This window comes from Peromyscus leucopus, chromosome 15, assembly GCF_004664715.2.
Source record: "Peromyscus leucopus breed LL Stock chromosome 15, UCI_PerLeu_2.1, whole genome shotgun sequence".
Taxonomy (NCBI): Eukaryota; Metazoa; Chordata; class Mammalia; order Rodentia; family Cricetidae; genus Peromyscus; species Peromyscus leucopus.
The window spans coordinates 36,313,389-36,340,348 of NC_051076.1; the positions used below are offsets into that span (position 1 = coordinate 36,313,389).

Here is a 26,960-nt window from a genome sequence, read left to right on the forward strand (position 1 = left end):
CAGAATGGTGCTCCACAGCAGTGCTTAGCATCTGAAGGGCATGTCATGTCTAAGCGTGACTGCTGGATTTAGGGAAGGTCTGGCCTTTTGGACAGGTTCTCTTATAAGGTGAAATATTATATTATATTAAATAGTGTCATTTTTAGAATGTACCTAAAATGTTTCTTATCTTCATTCCTGACCACAGCACTCTATAACCTCTTTGGAGTACTACAGAGATGACACTGCACTACTTAGGCTGCTTATAAAAGATGGCACCACACTGCTAACGGTCAAGTGCTAGGTGCCCTGATTGGGACTACTTGTTTGTTTGTTTTTTTAAATAAAAATAGGCTCTGTAGCCCAAGCTGACATGAAACTATGAGGTTGTCTCTGACCTTGAACTACTTCCTGATCATCTATCTCTACTTCCTGAGTGCTGGAATGATGGGCATATAACACCATGCCCAGCTCTGATCGGGACTGAATTGTTACAATTAAGTGGACTTTGTCCTCTTCCTCTCTTTGAAATGGACACCAGTGAGGTAAGCATGAGCACCCCAATCACTTCCCTGCTGTTGACACTTGGTGTTGTATATTGAGAAATCCTTTCTACATAGGTTTTACTTTTACTCCATGTACCCTAGTGGAAAGCAGGGACCAATGAAATCAGGGTGCTTGTACAGGTGTTCTGGTTTGAAGTTAAGTCAACAAGATATACATACCGAACAAGGCAAAGTGCTTACTTTTCATTTTCTACAAAATGGTTTATTTTGCTGTTTACTGTGGAGCAGCTACAAATACATTCCATATGAACACAAAGGACTGAACTCTGTAGCACTCTAAAACATACGTGGTTCTGAGGAATTGAGAAGCCAGGAAAAGGGGCATGGCATTTACATATGCTCATTTCCCATCATACCCCTTAAATGTCAAAGGCACTTGCCGAAGTGGTTAAATTAGGGATTAAGGGATGTAAAATAATAACATACAACTAAGACATAAAAACAATGCTTGAATTTTCTTATCTCTAACATTTTACTAGATCCTTAGACATATACAATTTACAGCTGTAAAATAATGAGTTTATTTCATAATCTTTTCAAGTGAAAAGAACCCCAATGCAACACTGTAAAACCAGAATTTTTCTATATCAATTGTAACAAGAACATTTTTATCTCCAGGTAATCACCTAGATCACTCACGTCACCTCTCAGTACACACTGGAAATCACACCAGCTCTCACACTAGCACAGTGACTTCTGGAGCACAGCCCTCTCCCCAACACCTTTGTCTAGCATCTGCTAAGGCATGGTCCTTGTTTACAAGCTTACCCTGACCCCAACTGGATCAGTAATGTTTTCATCCTTACTCACTTGTTCTAAACAAGTAGCTTTGTAAAATAAGAGCCAGCATACAAGTGTGCTCCACCCTTTATCCTACTTGACATATGAAAATAAGGAGCCGAGTAAGACTAACATCAGGTTTAAAGAGAAGGCCCATCAACTTGTGGTGGTGCCTGTGGGGAGTCTCAGCTACTTCTGAGGCTAAGTTGGAAAGATCACTTGAGCCCAGGAATTCTTTCTTTGAACAAAAGGGAAAAGGCTGCAGTGTAGCTGAAAGTTTTCCTGGTCCCGCCTGGCCCATGGTCAGGACAAATCTTTCTCACCCGCCAGTCCCGGAGCCGCTTTCACAGCATACAGGTGATGTCCACAGCACTGTAGAGCATGGTGGCGCACACCTTTAATGCCATCCCTCGGGAGGGAGAGGCCAGTGGCTCTGTGAGTTTGAGGCTAGCCTGGGTCACAGTCTCAAAAACAAGACACACAAAATAGGCTCAGACGGCCAGTCTAAGGGAAGGTGACATTTGTATGGACTAAGATGGCCCCTTTCTGCTCCTTCTGACCCACTTTACAGTGTTTAATGGCAACTGCCTTCCCAAAACATGTGTTTAAATTGACTCATGTTCTCACTACCACTCACAGAAAAGTAAAAATGATTCCAGTAACATTTCCATGTGAAAACACAAAATTTGATTGGTAGTACAGTCCTTAACCTAGCAACACTCTGACTCAATACAACTAATGACATTTGTGTTCAACACTGAAAAGATTTCTTGCATATTTTCTAGCTATAAAGTATATACAAGATATGACTACAGGTCTGTTTGGGCTGCAGTGCTGACAGGACACAGAACATGTGGAAGCAGCAAGAAGCAATTTCAAGCTCTTTCCATGTCTGATCCTCAGCCTGTGTGTGTGTGTGTGTGTGTGTGTGTGTGTGTGTGTGTGTGTGTGTGTGTATTTACAGGGTACTCACATGCTACACAAAACAGAAAGGTGTCAATTCTGTTATCAAAATGCCAACATTACTTTCTAACACAGAGCCCAGGAATGAACTGTAATGACAGTCACAGGGACCTCTGTACCTGATGTGCATTACTCTTTCTCCATTTTAAACCATGTTCCACCATCAATACTGGACCTTCTTTTAATCAGTAAATTTCTCAGCTTATAAAATTTTGGGACAGTTCCCAATGGTTTTTGTTAGGACAAAGCAAACAAAGACCACAGGCATCACTGAGTTATGACGAGGAGAAAGAACCCGTTCATCACAAACTGCTACAAGGGAAGAGGCTTCTGTTAGCCAAATCACAAGGGCACGCTGCAGGCATGGAAGTAGTGACCTGATTTCACTGGGCACCAACTAACATTAGCAAAGCTACTTGAATGGTTCTGTTGATCTTCACTGTTGTTAAATTATGATAGTTTTGATGGTGGTAAAACTTCATTTTTTCAAGTGCAGGATGATCTGAGCTGAATGAGAAAAAGAATGATTAAGGAGGGAGTGAAGGCAGGCCCGGCATCAATCTGAACAACCACTTCTCTTCTGGTTTTTTGCTTCTAGTTTTTTTGAGACAGGTTCTTACTCTATAGCCCAGGCTGGTCCAGAACACACCACGAAGCCCAGGATGGCTTCGAAATCATGGCAACCCTCCTACTTCAGTGTTCAGAGAGCAGAGATTATGGGTGTGAGTCATCACACCTGGCTCTCCTCAGCTTCTTATTGTGGGAATGCCCATATTTCCAGTATTTCACATAATGTCATAAACATGCCAGTCACTTTAAGGTCTCAGGATTATGTAAGATCAAAAAAGATAAAACAATAAATAAACTGAGTGAAGTCATCACTGCTGTAAAAAAAATTCTCAGTCACAAGCCAACATGGTTTCCTCAGTAGCAATAAATTTAAATACAAACAACTACATATATAAAGTTATGTAATCTAAACTTTTTTTATACTTAATGTCTAGAAAATAATTTTATCATTCTATTTTTCAATAATTGTTTCCTTAAAAGTGGCATGCTTTATTAAAATAAGCACTGGAAATATGGAGTCTTCTTAGAAAAAACTCCATCTTTACTAACAGACACTGAGTGACAATAGACATCTACACTAATCAATGGCAAGCTAATGACTTATGATTCAAACACAAGACAAGAACACACTGGGACCAGCTCTGCTGATTCAAGAACAACATCTCCGTCCCTGAACTACCAGCTGCTGGGATTGAGAACACTCCTTGGCCCATCATTTTCAAGAGGATTTATCACCAGTTCAGATGCTGTGCACATGAACTGACAAACAGAGTGAAGAGACCAGAGTCAACTTTCCATAATAATCAAGAAACTGTAAAGTCAGCAGTTATATCTAGACGCTGCAAGGGTCTAGGCATCACTTAATCTGGCTGCCACCTTTCAAATTTCTTTCCATTCTAAACATTCTTGTCTGTTAGCATTAATCACTGTAGAATTAAACAAAGAAAAATACAAATTGTTTTATACATTTTGAATTAAAATGATCACAGAAGTAACATATGTTATACAGGACCACCATCTCCCCTTCAATACTGACAATCCCTGTGAACTGTATTTCTAGATTAAGATGTTCATGTGAGAAGTTCCCAATTTGATTATCATGCCTTTTCGTCTTACACATCAGGATGCATTTTCACGTTGACTTGTTTAAACAATACTCAGGGGTTGGCACTCTTTACAATGAACACATCTTGTTATACCCCTAAGCATCTGCTACTGACTGATTATGTACAGATGACCTTTGCTCCTGACAGTCTGCCACTCACTGCCACTGGCTGTTTGGACTGTGCACCATCTATGTCCCAAAAAGTGTCAGAGGACACACTGAGAGTGTCAGAGAAACATGACATTCAAAGCAGAAGACTATACTAACTTCAGCTCTTCTGGCACAGGGTTAGTTAAAATTAAAGAGGGAAAACTATCAACAAATAATCAAGGAAATCAAGGAAAAAATTACCTGCAGATTGCACTTACATCAGAATTGGTCCCTTCTTATTGTAGTTTAACTGACAATCGACTGGACCAAGACTGGGCACTACATATTGCTCATTTTCAAACACTCCAGTGACATTCTCCAATACTTTTATTATCTCCAATTTTATGGTACCATATTATGCTTTCACACTGTTTAAATTTCCCATTTTGAAAATGCAAATACCAAAAAGTTACCACGCATTCCCTTATACAGTCAGAATAAGTTTACTGGAATATGTTCAGGTAGAGCTGAAGGCAGAAACATTTACAACACATAGCTTTTGTCAATCCATAAATGTGGAAATGGTCTGCAAAGCAACTGCAATATGAAAAGAATGACATTCTTTCACATACTGATGGGATGGTTATGAATCTCTTTCAGCATCTGAGTCAGGACTCCACACAGGCTTCCTGACCACCAGCTTGACCCTCATTTTAATATGATAATAAATGTTTTTAATGCCACTACGACACAAGTATGGGATATTGTCATCAGTGTTTAACTATATATACATATAACAAACTGGCAAGTATCTAGTTTCAAATTAGATCCTTGGAATAAAGCAAAATAGAGTTATCTTTGCCTTAAATATAATTATTCAAAACACATTTTGCTAGTTGGGAAGAAGATTATTGGATATTCTCAATGCTCCAATTTGAAGTGGTACTTGCCTTTTAGTTTCTTGAAAAAGAAAATTTGAAAGTTATATACATAGGTTTCATTTAAATTATGCAGCAATCTTTAATTATTACTGTCCCAGATCTTGTTTAATGAGGATCTCTGTCATCAAATCAAGTACGGTTTTTCACAACTATAAGAACTGTAAGAGAAAAAAGTAAAACAAAAAAGGAAAAAGAAAAAGAATGCATCAAAATCAGAACCATACCACAGCTAGGTCAGCAGCACAATTCCTACGTGTGGGCATCAGCCATTGTTAGAAAGGAGAAACCAAGGCCAAACTCTGATCTGAGATAACAGCTATGAAATAAGAGGAAATGCAGAACTATTACAAAACAACCCAACTATCTTAACACTGGCCTTTTGAGCAAATAAACCATGGCAAAACAGTACCCTTAGCTCCTAAAATATTTTTACAGTATTTAATGACATGGAAGAATGAATAAAATATTTATTGGAAAATATCTGATATGATCTTAGCTTTTGAAAATCATGCTTACACACAATAGGAAAAGCACATAAACAGTCATACTGTCAGCAGCTACAGTAGTACAGTGAGAGTCCAGTTGAATTTTACAGTCCTTTTTATGCTACTCTGTATTTTGCATGGCACCCACCGTTTATGGTATTCTCAGTCAAAAGCCAACATGGTTTGAGATATCTTACTATCTGAGATAATTATATTCTATAAAGTTATCAAGAACATTGAACTGGTGACTCCTGAACCACTTCTCCTAGGGAAAACACAGGGTTAAGTTCCCATGCATCTCTGACTACTACATTTTAGTCAATAAATTAACACATAATCTTGTTCTATGGGTGTTTCTGTATTAAAATGTCATGAATTAAAACATTATAAGGAAGGCAAGGCCAGCAGTTGAGTAGCTGAGCCCTGAGGAAGCCCACATATTTTCTGTGAAGGTCTATTACAGCATTAGTAACAGAAACAGCATTTCTAGTCTATCCGTGAGGTCCACTTCAAACCATCAAGTCAGCAAAAGTGTGGACCAAGCAGTCTATGATAAGGACACTTGGTTATGCAATGAACGTTGAAATAGGAAGGCAGAGCTCTACCTGACCCTGGCTGGAAACCTCTGGGTCAAGGGAGTCAAAATTCTTCTTGCTCTGAATGACTATGGAAATAACATGAGCATTAACTTGAGGGTTACAAACACACCTCAACTAGTAAACAAATTCACACAGCAACCCAGGGAATGAGACTGGATCACAGTTCTTTGTAACACCTTTTAAGATTAAAAAATATCTTTATCTGCCTGAATATACCTACCTGATGTTTCAAAATTATCTTTGGGCTGGGTGTGGTGTCTCACACCTATAATCCCAGGGCTTGAGAACAACGTACTAAGTTTCAGACCAACCTGGACTACAGAGTAAAACTTTGCTAAAAAAATAAAAAAGCAAAATAACGCCTCCTCAAATATATCCTTATAAAAATTTCTAATTGTTATTTTTCTTGGAGACCCTTCTTAGTTCTTCATAAAATCTCTGTAAATATTAAGTAAAGAGATCTTGAAGAAAGGTACTTATTTAAAAATGATCTGACTTTGAAGAAAATACTAAGAAAAAACAGAATGAGTTATGGTTTCAGAACTAAAACTTGGTTCAAATCTATAAACACACATACAAAGTCATCTGGAGAAATTAACAGGTTTGTCTCCTGAACACATCAGTAAACAGGAAAGTATATTTTGGCTCTAAGTATATCAGATACCAGATTTAGCCTTAAACAAATGATTGAGTCCTGTGCTGTGACTGGGGCGTGGCTGAGGAGCAGGAGAGGGAGCATCCTTTGAGAATCTAACAAAGGATATGGACTCCCCACAGAAATGTTCACATGTATATTCACATAGAACCTCAGACATTTAAAGCCATTCTCATAGATGGAGAGAGTCTAGGTAAAGGTTCCTTCCTTATTCAAGGCATATGTCAATATTCAATGATGACATTACATACAATAAGTCAACTGAAATGAAGGAATTAAAATAATTTAAAAATAAAAGCCAGCCTGGGCTACAAAGTGGCATTTAGGACAGCCTGGGCTATATAATGAGACTATGTATCTGGGAAAAAAAAATCAAGACCAAATCAAACCCTGAGCTTTACAAAACACAATACCCCAAGAAACAATGATCCAATAAATACTTACTGATAATCATTAGCAAAAGGATAGCTGCAGCCAAAGCCATGATGGCTTTTATCTATAACACAAAAGGCAAATCAAAGATTCGACATGTTAATAAGACAAAACTCTCTGTCTGCTACTTATGGTACTATACAACCTCATTAATAAACAGGCACACTCCCTGCAGGGTTCCCAATTTGTTGTTTCTCACATGAATTTGATGGTTGGTTTGTATTCTTGTGTAAATAATCAAAGTTTCTCCAAACGTGAGGGTTTGCTTTGGTGGATGCTACCATCTACGGCTGTACTGCACAGTAAGCAGCCACAACGAAGCCTTCTCGGGGCTGGGGCTTCTTCTAATGTGAGACACAAAAACTGTACTTTTAGCAGTTCTGGTCAGGACTGGATAGTACACAGGCAGCCAGTAGTCCATGTATTACTTTATGTACAATGGCCTGTCTTACATGGGGAGTTATGTGCCCTCACCCCATGAATGCTTTAAACCATGGATCCTACCAAATCCTCTGTATGTGGTTTTCCCTGTAAAGGCATACCTATGATAATAAGTTGATAAATTAGACAGAATAGACTAACAACCAGGAATGAAATGGAAAGCGTGGATAATAATGTAAAAGGAATTTGGTGTTTGTCTTCCAAGGAGAATTTAGGTTTTCTAATCTCAGCTCACTGTAGATAAGCAACAATATGGAGAACAAAACCATGGGCGGGGACTGCTGTCTATATGACAGCAGGCTGCACGGGACTGTTACACACTCACACACTCACACGGGCTGCACAGGGCTGTGACACACTGAAAGCAGGCATCACAGCAGTCTTCTCCAAGTACATGGGAATACTGTCAGGTGTTTCCTGACCGTACTATACTTTAAATTCTTTATGAATAACAACACTTTATTGTGTCAGTTTCAAATTAAAAAGAGAAGTTTAAGATCATTTCTCAGTCAGCTGCTTGACATTTTAAGCTCATGTTATCTTTCTATATAAAATTGTCACAATCATTTCATTTTTTAAATGCATACATTATTTAAACTAATTTCATTTCACTGATGAGTCAAAAGCCTTGCTTTCATTAAACAATGTCATATAATTGAAAACTCATGCCTTTAATCCCAGCACTCGGGAGGCAGAGGCAGGTGGATTTCTGTGAGTTCAAGGCCAGCCTGGTCTACAGAGTGAGTTTAGTCCAGCCTTTTTTTTTTGCTATTAAATCTTAAAAGATATTTGTTTCATGATTGGTCACACTTGATTTAACAGGCAAATTCATTTTTGCAGGATATTAGTATGTAGTGATTCCATTTGTTCTTATTAAAATTTTTCTTTTATTTCTTATTTCATTGAAATAATGAAGGAATAGGGGCTGGAGAGATGGCTCAGAGGTTAAGAGCACTTGCTTGCTCTTCCAAAGGTCCTGAGTTCAATTCCCAGCAACCACATGGTGGCTCACAACCATCTGTAATGAGATCTGACGCCCTCTTCTGGCTTGCAGGGATATGTGCAGACAGAACACTGTATACATAATAAATAAATAAATCTTAAAAAAAAATAATGAAGGAATAAAATGGGACATTTTCCATAATCTTTTTGTTAGGAGAGTTCCTGGCAAACAAACTGCTTCTGTTTTCCCCCCTAGGAGAAAAATCGCACTTCTGTCTAGTTTTCATTTTATTAAAAAAAAAAAAAAAAGAAAGAAAGAAAAACCATTCTGTATATAATGAACGGTTCCAAAAGTGCCCGGAAGAAGTGCTGCCCGCAGGGCAGAGTGTGTCCCCAGGTGTGCAGATGCTGAACCACCGGAAACGGGGCCGGAGCCACTCTCAGGGAGCGGCTCTGAGGCATCCTTTCAGACACTGCTTGGCTCCTCAATCACTCCTCTGCGCCCCAGGCTGAGGAAATCTCTAAGTAAGCAAGGCAGCTGCAGCATCTGTCTCCTCACGGAGCTCAGAGGCTAGTGGCCCCTCCTCCTCGTACTCTCTGCCCGCCCCCTCCTTCTCATTTACTTACTTTGCATCCCCGCCACCACATTTGCCTTCGGAGTTGTTTGGATCTGTTGCTGAAAGCAGTTGCATTATCCGATAAGCTTTCTGCATCACACAGAGGGTGGAGAAAAGGATTAAATGACAAAACAGGGTTCTTTTATCTAGTCACACAAAGACAAAACACATCAATTTCTACTTCAATTTTTTTCACACAAATTGTTAGTCTGTACTGAAAAAAAGAAAAACCAACACAAAACACACGGAAGGTCAGTTTGTTCTCCAATCCCACCCCCACCTTCACCCCCACTCATGATTTTAAGAACCCTTCCTACAGCCTCAATGCTTATATACACAAACTTCTTAATTCTGGTAAGAAACTAGTTTAAAAATAAGACTAGTGGGGGGACGCAAGATGGACACTAAGTGACTGAGTTTGATACACAGGGACCCACACGATGGAAGGAGAGAGCTAAGCCCCTAGCCTCCACATGTTCATCATTGTTTGTGTGCTCCAACGCATGCGCATGCACACAAATTAATGGAATAAACGTTTTTTAAGTTAGCAGGGGGAGGGGTTGTTGCTCATGGGCTGATGCCTGATAGTACACATTAGATCCCAGCAACAGAAACAAAACAAATACTTTGGCACAACTCTAGAAAAACTCTGCACACAGAGAAAATGAAATTTTCAGAAAACAAAGATAACTGATTTTGAGTGAAAAGAATAAGCAATCAAGCGAGTTTCTGGTTAGGCAAGTCTATCAAGAATGAATCTGGCATGCAGCCACTCACCATTCAAACAGCATGAATGGCTAGTATGTGCCCCAAACCATTACAGGCTCAAAGGCTAACAGCTGTCTGTAAACAAAAGCTGCTCAGTTTCCAGGGAAAGCCTAAGTCATCGTTCAAACAATACTGAGGTCCAAATATGTGCTAGGAATCATTATAGACACAGAGACCAACACCTGTCAGTAAAGAAAGACTCCCTGATTACCAGAGAAGACATAAAATAAAAATATCAGGCAAGTTCGAAAGGAGTACTAAAAAAACCAGACTAACATCTTGACATCACAAAGAACACAAAGCATATCAACATAACAGGGCAACGGAAAAGAGGGGATTTAACTTTTGACAATTAAGTTTTAAATTCTCTGTTCTCAACTGAGTAAGAAGGAAACAATACAGTAAGACCATTCGCATTAATGGGCAGAAACTAAGCCATGGCCGTCCGTCTTAAGAACTGAATGTTAACTTCCTAAGCCATGATTCCTAAACATCAGTGAGACAAATGGAAGGTGTACTAGCTACACACATAGTCACAATATCAGGAGAGACGAAATGGCTGTACCTGATTTGTCCTGTAGCTCATCCAGTCTCTCTCCTCTTTCAATGACCTTTGTGATGTTTTCTTGCATCACATCAATAACTTCATCCACCTGATTCTGAACACTAGTTTGAAAAGAGAGAAGATTTATTCTTCTTTTAGGAATAACCACATTTTTAGGACTTCTACTAGATGTGGCAAATTCTCAGAGAACTATGGTTTGCCATTAACCTATAAAATTAAGCAATGGTTTTGCACTTGGATAAAGGCTATACATTAAAGTTATATTTAACTGAAAGCTTACTTTTTGTCTTGATTCTATCTTGAATGTCTCTCATAAGCAAATCAAACATTGACAGAATGCTCAATGCGACTCAGTGTTTAATTTTCTCTTTAATAGACTGTTGAAACAGCAGGTAAACCCAATAATCATAACTTACGTTTCTTGGTAATGCATTTCAACCATAAAAGACTTACCAAGGTGTTTGGCCAGGTTTACTGGGGGTAATGAAAAATACCTAGTTTCTAAAATGGAAACATACAGCACAACTTATGAGGCACTGGATACCCAATGGGCATAGCCCTTCGCTGCTCACTCATTTTCTCTTAAATATAAGCAAGATTCAAGACAACCTGGAATACCCAGGAATGTTTGGAAATGCCCACCAAAAGGCAAAAATGAAAAACAATTCAGTCTTTCAAAATGAAAATGTTTTCTTCTTTTATGTGATGGCAGTCTCTTCTAATTAAACTTCAGACTATTCAGTGAAAACTGAAACAAACTTAAGAAGTGGCCAAATGGTCCTCAACTACCCACTGTCACATTGAGTTACCTCCAAAGTATAAAACACAGAAATGCTTAATGGAGTGTCTAGTATTCCTGATGCTCTAACCACAGATGAGAACCTAGCTTAAATTACTTTATATAGTAAGCCTTGGCAACGAACTATCTAAAAAGAGAAATAAAGTGAACTTCTGGTTCTTATAACTCAAAAACTGTTTAGAGCACAATGATTATTAACAATTATATACACACAGAAACACACACAGTTAAGTAAATAAGAATATGCAGTTGTCTTTCGTGTGTGTGTGTGTGTGTGTGTGTGTGTTTGTGTGTGTGTGTTTGAGTGAGAGAGAGAAAGAGAGAGAAAGAGAGAGAGAGAGAGAGAGAGAGAGAGAGAGTTAGTTAGTTAGTTATTTCACTTGGGCATTTTTTAAAAATCCTAATATAATCTCTTCTCTGTCCTATCCTACACTATTCCCCCAAATTAAGCCAGAGTTGGGGATGAGGGATCATGTGCAGTTCTGAAAGAGTTCTATCCTTTATTTGAGCTGGTCAAAATGTGTGCTTTAAAAACAGGAGAAGGCCCACTCAGACAGAGGTGATCAAGAGGCAGGACTGTCACATGTTAGCAGCCATTACTATGCCTGATGAGCCCATCTTCCACTTATGTTAAAAACATCACGCAGGCCCATGGATTATCCACACATAGCCTGCAGGATTCATCACGGCTTCCCAAAGGTCTCCATCTGTACCTGATTCTCCTGAAGGCTCTAAGACTAAAACTCAAGCAGGGATACACCCAAACAGATCTGACGTGGCCGCTCAATCTCTAAAAGATGTCTTACTGCAAATCCTAACTATCCAAGCAGAGGGTTAAAGATGTTTACCCTTCTGAAGAACAGTGGCATGAATATTTCTGCAACTCTTCACATGTACAATCAACACATTTCATTAATCTTAAAGCTGAAAAACAGCCAGCTCAGGGGCCCTGCCCCTCCTTAGAACTGAACACAAAGTGAGAGTGCCTGTTGATTTACCTACAACAAGCATATGGCAGAGCATTTGAAAATCTTCGTGCTGAGTAAGTGAACAATCTGAGCATGAATTTTGTAACACGGACCTAGTGACTTGAAAGCAGGTCTGTGCTCATATGAATGCTGGTGAGAATGCAGGCAAAGGGGAGGCTTATATACTGTTGGGAGGGATGTGAATTAACCCAGCCAATACAGAAATCAATGGGGAGGTTCCTGAAAGAAACGAAAAATAGTCCCAGGTATGTTGGTGCCTACCTGTAACCTAGTACTTAAAAGATGGAGACAGGGGGGTCAGGAGTTCAGGGCTGTCCTCAGCTACACAGTGGGTCTAAGCCATGCCTGAACAGTCGTGACATTTCCAAGTAGTCATTTGTGTTTTATACAAGTGGCAACTAGCAGGGTAGAAATGATCAACAACGTACTATGGCTGCTACACATAATCAGATTATAGTTATGGATATTAATATGCCATACTATACATGACTTTAAAGTAAGGTCAAAAGGCTGAAAACTCCCAATGAAATAGGTTTCATTATGACATTTCCAAACAGTGTACCTTGAGCATATTCATCCCTCTGCTGCTCGTTCTCACCCTCTCTCCATGTCTCTCCCACTCTATACCTTCCTTCTACTTTTGTGTCCTTTTTACCCACCCCTTTCCCACCAGACTCCACAACATGTGGCCCATGTCCCAGGGTAGCCAAGGCTACACAGAGAAACCCTGTCTCAAAAAACAAAACAACAGACAAACAAAAAATTCATGTTCTGCCACACATACACATTCTTCCTTATTTTATAAAGAAAATACTAATTTTTCATTAACATCCCATTTTGCCTTTTAAGGTACCATTAACAAAGAGGGTTTGTTGTTTTAAATGATGTTTTCATTCATTCATTCATTCATTCATTCATTCATTCAGTGTATGTGTGTGTGTGTGTGTGTGTGTGTGTGTGTGTGTGTGTTTGTGCAGCAGTCAGTTCTCTTGCAATTCCTCCATATGGATATCAGGAATTGAACTCAGGTCCTCAGGCATGGGGGCAGATACCTTTTCCTGCTGAGCCATCTTGGTGGTTCCAACGTAAGAAGTTTTAAAATTATGTTGTACTCTTTTTTTTTTTTTGGTTTTTCGAGACAGGGTTTCTCTATGTAGCTTTGCGCCTCTCCTGGAACTCACTCGGTAGCCCAGGCTGGCCTCGAACTCACAGAGATCCGCCTGCCTCTGCCTCCCAAGTGCTGGGATTAAAGGCGTGCGCCACCACCGCCCAGCCTATGTTGTACTCTTATAACTGCCATCATATCATGGGAAATCCTTGGGTGCCTTTTAAAGATTGAACTGGTTGGACTAAGGTGATAGCAAATTGCTCATCTGTGACAGAAAGTATCTAAAATTTATCAAAGTAGCATTTATGATGCTTTTATTCAACTTAAAAGCAGAGGAAACATTCCAATAAAAGTCACAAACTTTGTAAACCTGATGGCCAAAGTCTGTAATTTCAGCAAGGAGGTTAAGTAAGAGCATCTCAACTTCAAGGTCTGCCTGGTCAACTTGGCAAGACCCTGTCTCAAATAGGATTTTAGAAAAGTTGGTGGTGTAGCTCGGTGGTAAAGCTCTTGCCTAGTATGCATAAGGCTCTGGGCTCAACCCCTAGGACTGAAAAAAATAAAGAAAAAAGAAAATGACACAATGAAATGATGAATTTTATAGAAGCAAGTAAATATTTAAAGTATTTTTCAAAAAATGTCTCTTAAAAAGTATTAATAGATATTTTTATATTAAACTGTAACCAACTTTAACTATTACTGGCCAATCATATAATTCCAACAAAGCAACAATGTTGGTGATCTACAAAGCTGGGATACTCCATTGAATTATTATAAATGAAGTGATAATAATGCATCTTAGTTAAATAAAATGACCAATCTGGTGTACTAGACTAGTGTCAGGGAGTTTTCCTTAATCATGTGGCATGGCAAGTTGTCCTTTGTCATCTTGTACACACTGGTGAGTCATGTCACGTTAGATTAGTGTTAGTGAGGCTGGGCCATCAAATAATTTTCAGTTTGCTCTTTGATGCTTAATTTCCAACTAAATCTGGCCAGCCTTCAGCTTTAGAGTAAGAACCATTACATCACTCAAAGTCACAGTAATAATTTATATATGGTATATATACATGCCGTGTGTGTGTATGTGTGTGTGTGTGTGTGTGTGTGTCAAAAGACACAATAGGCCATATTCTACATTAGATTCACTCTGAGGAAGCATTTCAGACAGGAAACAAAGCATATCGGCTGGACACACAACAAAACCCAGGAGTGTCATCAATAGATTCCTCTGTTCCAGTGACACTTTAGATATCAGAGAAGGCGCAACAATTCCATACTGACACTTGCAGGCATACTCATGAATAATGTCCTGTGAATCCACTGGCACCTGAGATAATGAGGGGCTTGTGAGGCCAGTCTCGCTTCACTCCATGTGTACACTGAACCATCTTAGACAGTTTCTTGCAACACCCAAGTGTTGTGGAATGTTATTTTAAGATGTGTTACATTTGTTTAATGATGCAAAGATGTGTTGCCTTCCTTTATGTTGCATTTTTGTTTAACTCTGTGAAGCTGTTACTATACCTGTCTAAAACACCTGATTGGTCTCATAAAGAATTGAATGGCCAATAGCAAAGCAGGAGAAAGGATAGGCGGGGCTGGCAGGCAGAGAGAATAAATAAAAGGAGAAGGAGCAAGAAAAGGAAGAGGGTATCAGGGGCCAGCCACCCAGCTACATAGCAAGCCATGGAGTAAGAGATAAAAGTATACATGCCGGGCAGTGGTGGCGCACGCCTTTAATCCCAGCACTCAGGAGGCAGAGGCAGGCGGATCTTTGTGAGTTCGAGGCCAGCCTGGGCTACCAAGTGAGTTCCAGGAAAGGCGCAAAGCTACACAGAGAAACCCTGTCTCGAAAAAACCAAAAAAAAAAAAAGTGTACAGAAGAGAGAAACATAAAAGCCCAGAGGCAAAAGACAGATGGAATAATTTTTTAAAATAATTTATTTTTATTTTATGTGCATTGGTGTTTTGCCTGCATGTATGTCTGTGTGAGGGTGTCAGATGCCCCGGAACTGGAGTTACAGACAGTTGTGAGCTGCCCTGTGGTGCTGGGAGTTGAACCCGGGTCCTTTGGAAGCGCAGGCAGTGCTCTTACCCACTGAGCCATCTGTCCAGCCCCCAAGATGGGATAATTTAAGTTAAGGAAAGTTGGCTAGAAATAAGCCAAGGTAAGGCTGGGCATTTATAAGTAATAATAAAACGCTGTGTGATTTATTTGGGAGCTGGAGAGCGGCCCCCTAAAAAGAGCAAAGAGTAAAAAACAACCAACAACACCCAGGTACTGATGAGGTTTGCCGTTTCTGCAGGCTGCAAACTATAAAAACCACTTAGCTGCAGTCTAGCAACAATTCCTTTGTAACAGTATTGTACAGCTGGTGGTGAAGGTACTGGCCCCTTTTGGTGTTAGTGCTGAAGTGTGAGACAATGGTGCAGGAAGCCAGCACCTCTGGCCCCTTCTCCTTTTTCTACAGAATATAAATCTAAAAGCAGCTTGTATTATAATGGCAAGGATTACAGGCATGTGCCACCACACTCACCCAACCAACATTTTCCATAAAAGACGGGAAAGCAGAAGTCTTAGCTTTTGTGAGCTATATGATCTCTGTGTCACAACTATTCGACATTGCTACTGTAACTCAAAAACAGCAAAAAATAATATGGAGACAAGTGGATATTTGTCTGCGTTCTAATTAAAAAACAAAACAAAACAACCACCAAGTTTGTTTATAAAAACAATAGCCAGATCTGGTTCACAGGCTGTAGTCTGATAGCCCTGGTCCACAGAGAACTATAACAATTATTTAGATGAATGAGTATCTAGGAACTTACTGCTTAATCTTATCATTTCTAGGTCCAAATCTTGGTCCAGATGGTCCCCGTCTGAAATAAAATAGCCAGTACATGTTAGTAATGACAATATCACACAAATATAAAAACAAGAAACACATCTATGTGTGTAATCAAGCTGGATTCTAATATGGATCATCATTAATCATACAGAGCTGCATTTCACAGGAGCTGGTGGTAGAAATGAATGATACATAATCATGTATCTACTTCATGGTATATACTGTTGGCAATAATCTAATTCTTCCAAGTGGTAAAACTTCCTGAGAAAATACAGAGTACATAATCCTAATCTTTAGTGATACTTTCCCCCTACATGGTAAACTCTGAAATGTCATATCAACTAAACCGTCACTGACTATGAATACCTTTGTGGTCAATTCTAGAACTAAAAATGCAACTTACTTTGAATTTCTTCAAAACGTTAAAAATTTGAAGTATATTTTTAAAATACCTTTCTTACAGATATCCACAGGGCAAGAAGAAAATGCAAGAGCACAAGGAAGCATTTGGCCATCTCAAGTCACTACCATCGTCTCCTGTCACAGCCAAGTGTACAACACCTTCATTCACCCACTTCCATGCTCTAGCAATGGGAACTGCAGGGTATTCTGATAAGTTTTTTTCTGAAGATAGAGAATGTTTAAAGCACAAAACTAAAACAAAACAAAACAACCCTAAGTTCTTAATTTTTAGCCATGAAACTTTCTAAAGGAAGGGAAAATATGCATTTCTAAGAAAACATGTTTAGAGGAAAAATTAAAACTATTCATTAAAACAGTATCATTTATAAGGATGACAGCATCACTTTGCCTTAACTTCTATAAGTGTTTCCCTCTCAGTCTTCACAGCTCCAACTAAGTACTGGAGTTCTGGACCAGCATTCTATGCCAAATGACAGGTCAAAGCACTATATTTCATATTCTGAACCAGATAATTTGGAATAAATCCAGAGACAAGCATGAAAAAGTAGTGATTAAATAAGGATACTACAGACAAGACAGTTACCTAAAAATCATTAGGTTAAAACAGTCCAAAAGCTCGGTGTGGTGGTGCACAGTTAAATCCCAGCACTCGGGAGGCAGAAGCATTTAGATCTCTGTGATTTCAAGGCCAGCCTGGTCTACACAGTGAGTTCCAGGATGGCCAGGGCTACACAGAGAAACCAAAAAACAAACAAAAAAAACCAAGAACAAAACCAAAGATATATTAAATCTACTATAGTGATATTAGTTCTTCAATATAGTATTTATGATATAAGAAATATGGAAGGAAATGAGGAAAGAGAGAGGGAGATAGGGAGAAGGAAAGGGAGGGAAAGACTGAGAAGAGTGACAGACAGACAAACAGCTACACAGTGGCACACATGTATAATCCCAGCATTTGGGAAACAAAGGCAAGATGATGGTTGAGTTTGAGACCAGAATGAGACCCTGTTGGAAGGATGGGACAAAGGGAAGACATTTAAAAAATTGATTTCAGTTAAATCAAAGCTTTAGTGGCGGTGTGGCCACTTTGGAAGACAGATGTGACTGTGCACTGGCCTTCATGTCTAGGGATTTACTCAAGAGAAATTAAGGCATGTATCCTCACAAACACCTGCACACAAACATCTACAACCGTTTTATTTGCTTTAGTAAAAAACTAGAAACCACTAAACATCCACACACAAGTGAATGGAGAAAAGGATCATGGTGTAGTCACACAATGAAACCACTCAGAAAACAACCAACCTGCTGACCCACAGATGAATCTCAAAATAAGCAGGTTAAGCAAATGAAGTCAGTTTAAAATTTTAAAAAGGCGGGGGCAGGGCACACCATATGGCTTCCCTTAGAGAAAACCCTTGGAAACAGAAACAGTGGTGACAGAAAGCAGGTCTGTGGAAGCCTACAGCTTGGGAGAGCAGCAGCTTACAAAGCGGTGTAAAGACAGTTAGTTCTAGGGCAAGAGCTGTGCTCCTTCTTTAAATGGATGATGTTATAGATTTGTTTTAGTATATGTCAGAACCCACAACGAACACTTTAACTATGTGCACTTTCTTGTACACTAATTACAACTGAAAAAAAAATTAACTTACAGAAAAAAGTCCTCTTCTTCATCCGAATCATCTTCCAAAAGATTTCTCTGTCAAAAAATGAAAAACACTTGAGTTTTCTGATAGAGAGGAATTACAAAATGTCAGGGAAGAGAGAAGAAACAAGTTCTAGGCTGCTGACATTTTTTAAACAAGCTTCCAGGAAGAGGGAGGAGTCAATATAGATGCTGTCCTGGCAGTAGAAGGTATAGGACAAGGACTGTGGACTTTCCAGAGAAAATGCTCTCAATTCCAGAACCCTGTCACTGGTGTGGCAGTCATCCCTTCCCTCCATTCTCTTTATCTGCAGCACTGATCTGAGGAGTTCAATGGCTACCCCAGGAATAAGGAGGGTTAACATTAGAGCTGAGACTTAGTCCAGAAATAGTTCAATACATATGCTAATTTCCAACAATGCAACTTTACAGTTTCACATTACCAAACAGAAAGTCTTCCTGGAAATGAAGATGGGGCCACATTCTCCCTAAAAGGAGAACATGAGGTTCCAGAAGGAAATCCAGATTTTCAGACATAACTAATACATCCTATTCTGTAGGCAGAGTAATGGTTCCCAAAGATGTCCCTGTCACAATAACCAAAACCCATCTGGGACCCTGTTAACTTCTGGGGTGAAGGAGACTTGGCAATGTGTTAAAGGAGCCTGAAGGTCCTTACTGATTAGTCTTTTGAGTCCCAAATAAGGGCAACGGTTCCTCCAAAGAGAATAAGGGTCAGAGAGAGAGACACTAAGGAACTGAGATTCAGGTGGGGGAAGGGATGAACCAAGAAAGGCAGGCCACTTGCAGCAGCTTGGAAAAGCAAAAAGCAATTTCTCCCTAAGAGAATATGAAACAGCAGGTTGGTGGTGCTTTAACTTGGCAGTGATTCGCTTCTACAGAAGTGGGAAACAGATCACCTATGCATCTTTGCTGAGGACACTGCTTGAGGAATTAGGCCAGCCAAAAAGAAGATGGCTGGGCGGGAAAGGAGCTGCTTCACAAGCGCAAGGACCTGAGTTGGATTCCCAGCATCCACGTCAAAAAGCCATGTGTGGCATTATGCATCTGGACCCAGTGCTGGAGTATGGAAACAGGAAACTTGGTGCTCTCTGGCCAGCAAGCCTAACCAGTCAGCAAGTACCAGGGTCAGTGATAGACCCTGTCTCAAAAATAAGGTGTGGAGCAACTGAGGAAAAGACCCAATGTTGACTTCTAGTCTTCACACTCACACACACACACACACACACACACACACACACACACACACACAGAGAGAGAGAGAGACAGACACACAGACACACACAGACACAGACACACACACACACACACACACATGATGATAATGTCATTGTGAACAGTAAGCTAATGAAAAGTATGGCATAAAACAAGTCTCTAGGAGAGCTTAAAACTTTCCCATCGAAGCCCAGAGGCTGAGTGTGGGAGTGTGAAGTGAGGAAGTACACGTGTATTAATGTGCTCACTTGTACTTGGGAAGGAGTGAAGGCAAGAAGGGGAATAAAAAAGAAAACTAATGAGGATGAATAATTTTTGGTATGTTGACAACAGAGATTAAAGTATCACTGTTAAAATATTTAGCTAATATTTTAAAAACAGAAGGAAGAAGTAAGGGAATAAATTCACTAGAGTGCCTCATGGTCTCAGGGCAAGGTAAGAGATGAGGTAAAAATAACCAATCTGGTAAAAGTATGAGGGGAAATTGTAAAAGAAATGCATGCATGTATAATAGTCGTTTATCTATGTGAAATAATATGTAACATATACTAAAGAGTAAAAAAGAAAGGCTTTATTAAATGTTCATTAACAAATACTTGTAATACTGAGCACTTAATATGTGCTAGATGTGGGTGTAAACACCAAACATGAGCCGTGACATGGTCTCAGCTCTTAAAGAAAAAGGTGTTCCTAAGAAAAATGCCATGCAGAGAATTCCAACAGTGATGGGACAGGAAGTGACAGGTGACTATGTGACACTTAGGTTGTCATCGAAAATCCTTCTGAAGAGATAAAACTTAAGCTGAAGTTCAAGTGATAACAAAGACCCAGACAAATATCAGAGGCAGGGCACTCACTGCCCCAGGAAAATGGCTGGCACAGAAAAATCCCAATGGTATTACTCATCATAGCAAGTGAGTGACCTCATTAAAAACAAACTCACATATGACTGGGGGGCACAAAATCCAGCCAATGTTTATTTGTTTTCAAGAGACTCACCTAAAAGCAGTGCCAAATAAAGAAGGTGGGGTGTGGAGAAAAGATATGGTGGTAAACTCAAACCATAAAGAGTATTAGTAATCTAAAGCCAAACCTTAAAGCACCACAATAAATAACAATTATAAAATGCACCATCTACCAAGAAGACTTAAAAATGTTCATATATTGATAACATAGCTTGAAATATATAAAACAAAAGTCATATCAAATTACAAGCCCAGTGAGTTATAGGCTTCTTTGAAGATAACTAGATATAGAAAGTTGATCCCAGTTGTCCACAGAGAAACACACATGAGACCAATATTCACTGATCAGATACATGTGTTAGGGTACAAAAGGATACAGTAAGAAATTCTCACCCAGCAGGCAGAGTGTGAGTATGATAAGGGTGTGCTCACACATCACTGCTGGAAATCTAAAGCTGTACACCCACTTTGGAAAACAAGTCTGAGACCTCCCCAAAAAGGTTGGGCATAGTTACTATAAAACCTAGTAATTCTGCTGCTAGATACATAGCCCTACCAAATGAAAACAGGGCTCAGCCATTAAAGGGTAGGCTCATAACTAAAAATATAAGAAAGAAAACATATGTTCAAATGCTGTGGGGTGTCTTTCTATATGCTGTGAATATGTGTTGCTCTGATTGGTTGATAAATAAAATGCTGATTGGCCAGTAGCCAGACAGGAAGTATAGGTGGACATGCAGATGGAAGAAGGCTGAGAAAAGGAAAGGAGAGTCAGGAGTCGCCAGCCAGACACAGAGGAAGCAAGATGACAAGGCAGAACTGAAAAAGGTACCAAGTCATGTGGCTAAACATAGATAAGAATTATGGGTTAATTTAAGTGTAAGAGCTAGTCAGTAATAAGCCTGAACTAATGGCCGAGCAGTTATAATTAATATAAGCCTCTGTATGTTTACTTGGGGGACACGAGTGGGAGAGATTTGTCCCAACTGCCAGCAGGCCAGGACACAGGAAAACTTCCAACTACATTCAAACAAAATGTGTATGTTAGTTAGTACTCATTCCTTCAACAGTATTCAGAACAACTGAACTATGGGGGTGTGGTAGGGCAGGCATCCCAAAATGTCCATCAACTAACGAACAGATAGCTAAATGCTGTACACCCACATGATAGAATACTATTCAGCAATAAAAGGAACATAAAGTGGCTGGTTAGGTGGCAAAGTGGTTAAGAATACTATCTGATCTTCCAGAGGAGCCAGGCTCAATTCCCAGTACCCACAAGGTGGCTCATAATCATCTGTTACTCCAGTTTCAGGGGGTCTACGGCCCTCTTTTGGCCTTCTCAAGGCACTGCACACACGGTACACAGACATACATATAGGCACTGCACACACACCTACATACATAAAATAAAAAATGGAAAAAAATTTAGAAAAAAGGAATATAAAGTACTAATACTATAATACTGACAATTTTGAAAACATTATGAAGTAAAGAAGCCAATCACAACAAGATATGTATCATATAATTTCATTTACACAAAATACTCAGAGTAAGTCAAACTACAGAGGTTTAGTTGTCTATAACTGAAGGAATGGAGAGAATGTGGAGGACTGGTAAAGGGGCCAGGGCTTCCTTCAGGGATATAGATATGCTCTAAAACTGACTGTGGTAGTAGCTGCCCAACTCTGTGAAAATAACAAAAGCCACTCAACTATATACATCTAATTTAAGTGGCCAGGAGCCTGAAAATATTACCCTGATCTCCTCCTATCTTTTTACCTAGGAATTGATCATAAAAACATTCTCTGACCTACCCTATTTGATGACAGGTCTTAAGATACCCATTCCAAAGGTTTCTGTCCCATGTCTAGCAGAAAGGAACACAGAGGCCAAGGAGAAGTAGAGAAACAGTTTCTCCTCCTTCCTCTTTGCTATTAGATCACACCCTTCTGTCCAATCATATTTCTACAAAGTTGTCCATGCTTCATTAAACCTCAACATAAAAACAGGCCAATTCACCCTCCTTTTTGGGTCTTCAATCTGAAGGCTCTCATGTCACATAAAATAAAACCATGATCAGATAAATCTGTCCTACTTTTCCTTGTTTTTTTTTTTTTTTGTTTTTTTTGTTTTTTTGTTTTTGTTTTTTGAGACAAGGTTTCTCTGTGTAGCTTTTCCTGGAACTTGTTCTGTAGACCAGCCTGGCCTCAAACTCAGAGATCCACCTGCCTCTGCCTCCCGAGTGCAGGGATTAAAGGCATGCACTACTTTTCCTTTGTTAACCTTTCTTCTGTTGTGGGGCATCAGCTACGACCCTTGAAGGTGAACAGGAAAAGGGTCGCCCCTTTTCTGTTCCATACATTGCAGATGTCCTTCTACTATTTACAAGGAATGCATCTTACATTGAATTTCTTTAAAGCTGAAGATTCTAAACTTACCCTTTCACTTTTCACAGACCCAGTGACATCATCATCATTTAGGTGGCGCTTGAACTTGGGAGGCATACTTTCTGCTCACAAACACTCTTCTATTTCCCACCAAGTAAGTATTCGCCACCTTAAGGAGAAAACGAATTTCATCATAGGAGAAACTTTGAGGTAGAGGGTAAAGTGCCTAAGACTGTACATGGCCCTGCATGATAGAGTCTCCTCACCTTTAACCTCTACCTACCTTCCCTTTGACTTGCTCCATTCCATTGACTATATACTAAGCCTTAGCTTGCAAGCAATAGCTAAAACTATAATAAAAATGAACATTACTCCCCTAAGGAAACATGCAGAGAAAATGGGTAAATTTGGGATTTTATAAAATGGAAGAGCAGATACTGTCAAAGTGGGAGAAAACGGGAATGGTCCCTAAGTCCTGAAAAAGCTTTGACTTTTAACTTGAAGTCCGGAAGTGGCATACTTCTAGTCACTGCGCTTCTAACTAGTTGCTCAAGCAATGAATCTAGTTCCTCATTTGTAAAACAGTGATTTCCAGGGTTCTGCATGAGGCTAGGTGGCCACATGAGCTAACACATGCAAAAACATTCACAAACTGTGGTCCACTGGTGCTCCATGAGAGGGGCTAATTTGTAAGTACTAGTGTAACATGGTGGTAATAACAATTCTATATTTATATAGACATGTGCATATCTATTAACTCACATATATACACACACATATTTACACAAACATATTTACATATGTGAATGTATATGCACATGTTCTCTCCCTCCCTCCCTCCCTCCCTCTCTTCTCCCTGGCTTTCCTCTTGTTTCCTGACATGTAGATCCTAAAAGCCTCATACCTATGAGTAATAAATGTGACTTTTTTATGCTAATGAGATTGACAGATGGTCTGGCAGTCTATAAGCAGCTTCAGCATGGAGGCTAGTCACTGAAAAAACCAAGTCAGGATTAAAAGGTTGGGCTATTTCAGGCCACACCACCCCAACCTCTGGAAAAGGTAGGAGGCAAAGTTTGAAGTGATCCCCAACAGCTGCTATTATAATTTATTCTTTTCACAGACGAAGCTTCCATAGAAATCCAAGAGGTCAGGACTCCAGAGAGCTCTGAGGTATAAACACATGGACTTTCCTAGAGGGTGGACGCCTGGAGGGGCCAGGAAAGCTCTGGGCTCCTTCTTCTACACCTTTCCATCTACGCCATCTGATCATTCATCTGCACCTTTCATAAGAACCTTTATAATAAGCTGGCAAATTTAAGAGTCTCCTTGAACTCTGTGAGCCACTCTAGCAAATGAACTGAAACCAGCAAAGGGGCTGTGGCCATCTCAATTTATAGCCAATCAGAAGAACAGGTATAATAACTTGGGGCTTGACACCTGAAGTGGGGGCCGTTTGTGGCTATTTCCTAGGAGACAGTGGTAGAAAAGGGGACTTTCGGAGGCTCTCTGCTGGAGAATGTCCTGCAAAATGGTTTGCTTTCTGAAGGAAACCAACCTCCTCACAGACATTTTCTGAGAGAAAACGGGATTTTCTTTTTCATATATAAAAACAAGGAAGTTAAAACAAAGCTGGTTTTCTTTGCAGCAGCACCACCCCACAGCCTTTTATGTTAATGTGCATTGTGATTTTTCCAGGAAACACTTGAGTATGCAACATAATCAAAATTTTTCTGGAGTAGTTGTTATGCAAATACAAATTTCAGTATTTTGGAGCAGATGATGGCTGGCTGATGAAAAAAATCATAAAAGCCTAAGGTGTTTAGTATGTGCTGAACACGTATGTACGTGCATATCAGTAACACAGAAGCATTTTTAGCATTCAGTGTTATACATGCATTTTCTTTTTCTTTCTGACGCCTCTTTCAAGCAAGCATTAAGAAAATTTAGTAGGATAAATAACCCACAGTGTTGTGTCACTCCACTTAAACAGATCAATAAGCGACTATGCATTATGTTTTAATATTTATTCATTTAATTGCCATCATGTTACAAAACTCTGTTCTAGAACGATATACTTTCTTATAACAACCTACCATATTCTATAAAAAAAAAACCCTTGAAGATCTTTAAATTGTTAGATATTAGTTTATTACTGGTAAGCACTAAGAGAAACCCACGTCCAAGTAATATCAGTAAAATCAGCTTCCTGTCGTTTGTTTTCCAACCAGCAAACCACTTGTTTTCAAACCACCTGTAACATTAAATTACTACTCATGCCTGAGTGACAGCTCCAGGATTCTTTACTCTGCACTATTTCTGTTAGATAGATCTAGTTCATTTCATTCCTTACATCTAATTTCAGAATAAATTTTATGCCGAAATATTACAGAATGCACTGAAAAAAATTGGCAAAGCAAGAATTGAAGAAAATGAGCTTTTAATTATATCTGGACTTTATATTTTAAACCTCGACAGCACAAAAGAAACAACTCATTGCTAAGAACAGATACTCCAACTGATCTTAGCCAACAGGGAAAGACGTGATCAAACGAACTTACATAACCTTTCTATACGATAAAACACTAAGCCTTAATGAGGAGTAAACCCCTTATTCAAGTTCTTAAATCCAAGTTAGCAGTCTGAGGAAGCAACTCAGGTCAGACAAACAAAGCCACTAGCCAAACAGTAGACTGATAAATAAGCTATTCTTGACAAACTACCCAAAACTAATGATATTTGTAGGGGGAAAAAGTAGCAGAAATAAACTGTGCTCAGAAATTAGAGTTAACTATATTCTGCCTACACTTCCTCTACCAAAAATATTCTTGTCAGTTAAAGCGTCTACGTAGTAAGAGCCATGCCTGATGTCTGTCCCTGTCGAGGATAGAACACTACAGGGTTCACCGAAGTGTCAACAACGCAGGGCTCTGACGTGTACTTATCACTCGTTTAATCTCACGTATGTATCTCTTGTAGCACGTTCTCTAATTCAGTGGCTTTACACGTAATAAACTTCTAACCTGTTGTTTAATCTATGTTGGCTTTTTTACTTTACAAAACACGCCCTGTGTATTTCGTTTCACAAAATGCTCAAATCTGGCTGGGCACCGGCTTCCCTTTTCTCAGCCTCCATTCCCTTTCTGGTTCTTCCTCATTTCTCATCTCATCTGCAGTCTTGGTTGGTGGCAGTTCCACGCAAATCGTGATCTGAATGGACTCAGACCGGAAATCTTACTCGCAAAACCTGTTAGGTGTAAAGGATTCACCTCCACCCTCGGGTCATTCTAAACACAGCGGGGTTGCGCGCTTTCTCCAGACCCCCGGAGGAAGGAGCTCAGACAGCATCACGGCTGGTTCCTCGGTTCTCTTCCCCGCCGCCACACCAGGCCCCGCACCCCGACATCTGCTAGGAACTCTGGCCCCCCACTCCCGGTGCAGGCCGGGGAGGGCAACTCGATCCCAAAGCTCCTCGGCCGCCCCGGCCGCACCCCCTGTCCTCGCGCCCGTCCTCACGGCAGCCCGGGCCCCAATCCCTCCCGACTCGCGACCCGGTCCTCGCGCAGATCAGCTCCCGGCCCCAGCGGACGTTGGGGGGCGGCGGGCAGGGGCGTCGCCTGGCTTCCTTCCTCCCTACGCGCGCCGGGGCGGGATACCTGAGGCTCCGGGGGAGCTCCGGGCAGCAGTCCCCGCTGGCTGCGCAGGGCGGGCGGGGGAGGGAGCGGGAAGCGGAGGAAGGAGGGGGGGGGGGGGGAGACCGAGGGCGCCGACCAGCCACCGCTCCGAGCTGCTGCAGCGCCCCCGCTCATCGAGCGACTCGGCGCTCAGCCGCCTGGCGCTGGGCGGAGGGGGCGGGCTCTGGCCTCCGGCATCGAGCCGCTCGGCACTCTGAGGACTGGAGCGGGCTCCTGGGGGCGGGCCCGGGCCGCGGAGATCGAGCCTCTCGGCGCTCCGCGTCTTGTTGCTGGGCGAAGGGGACTAGTTCAGGCAGTGGAGACACCGAGCGGGTCGATCGCTCCGGCTATTCTTTAACCTAGGAGAATTCCCCAGTG

General features: G+C 40.4%; 1 protein-coding gene across 3 annotated transcripts; it reads right to left on the bottom strand.

Moving 5' to 3' along the window:
- Positions 1–721: 721 nt before the first annotated feature.
- On the bottom strand, positions 722–26,670 carry Vamp4 (vesicle associated membrane protein 4). Of its 3 annotated transcripts, none has more exons than XM_028864439.1 (8): positions 26,565–26,670; positions 22,960–23,077; positions 18,325–18,371; positions 16,227–16,277; positions 10,499–10,599; positions 9,176–9,255; positions 7,178–7,229; positions 722–2,795 (listed from the first exon to the last, which is right to left on the bottom strand). In XM_028864439.1, the coding sequence occupies exons 2-8, from the start codon at positions 23,023–23,025 to the stop codon at positions 2,767–2,769; spliced, it is 426 nt and encodes a 141-aa protein (XP_028720272.1). In that variant the 5' UTR covers positions 23,026–23,077; positions 26,565–26,670; the 3' UTR covers positions 722–2,766. The 3 variants fall into 3 exon arrangements, with proteins under 3 accessions (XP_028720272.1, XP_028720270.1, XP_028720271.1); XM_028864437.2 differs by having other exon boundaries at positions 722–5,152; XM_028864438.2 differs by lacking the exon at positions 26,565–26,670 and adding an exon at positions 26,178–26,263 and having other exon boundaries at positions 722–5,152.
- Positions 26,671–26,960: the final 290 nt, after the last annotated feature.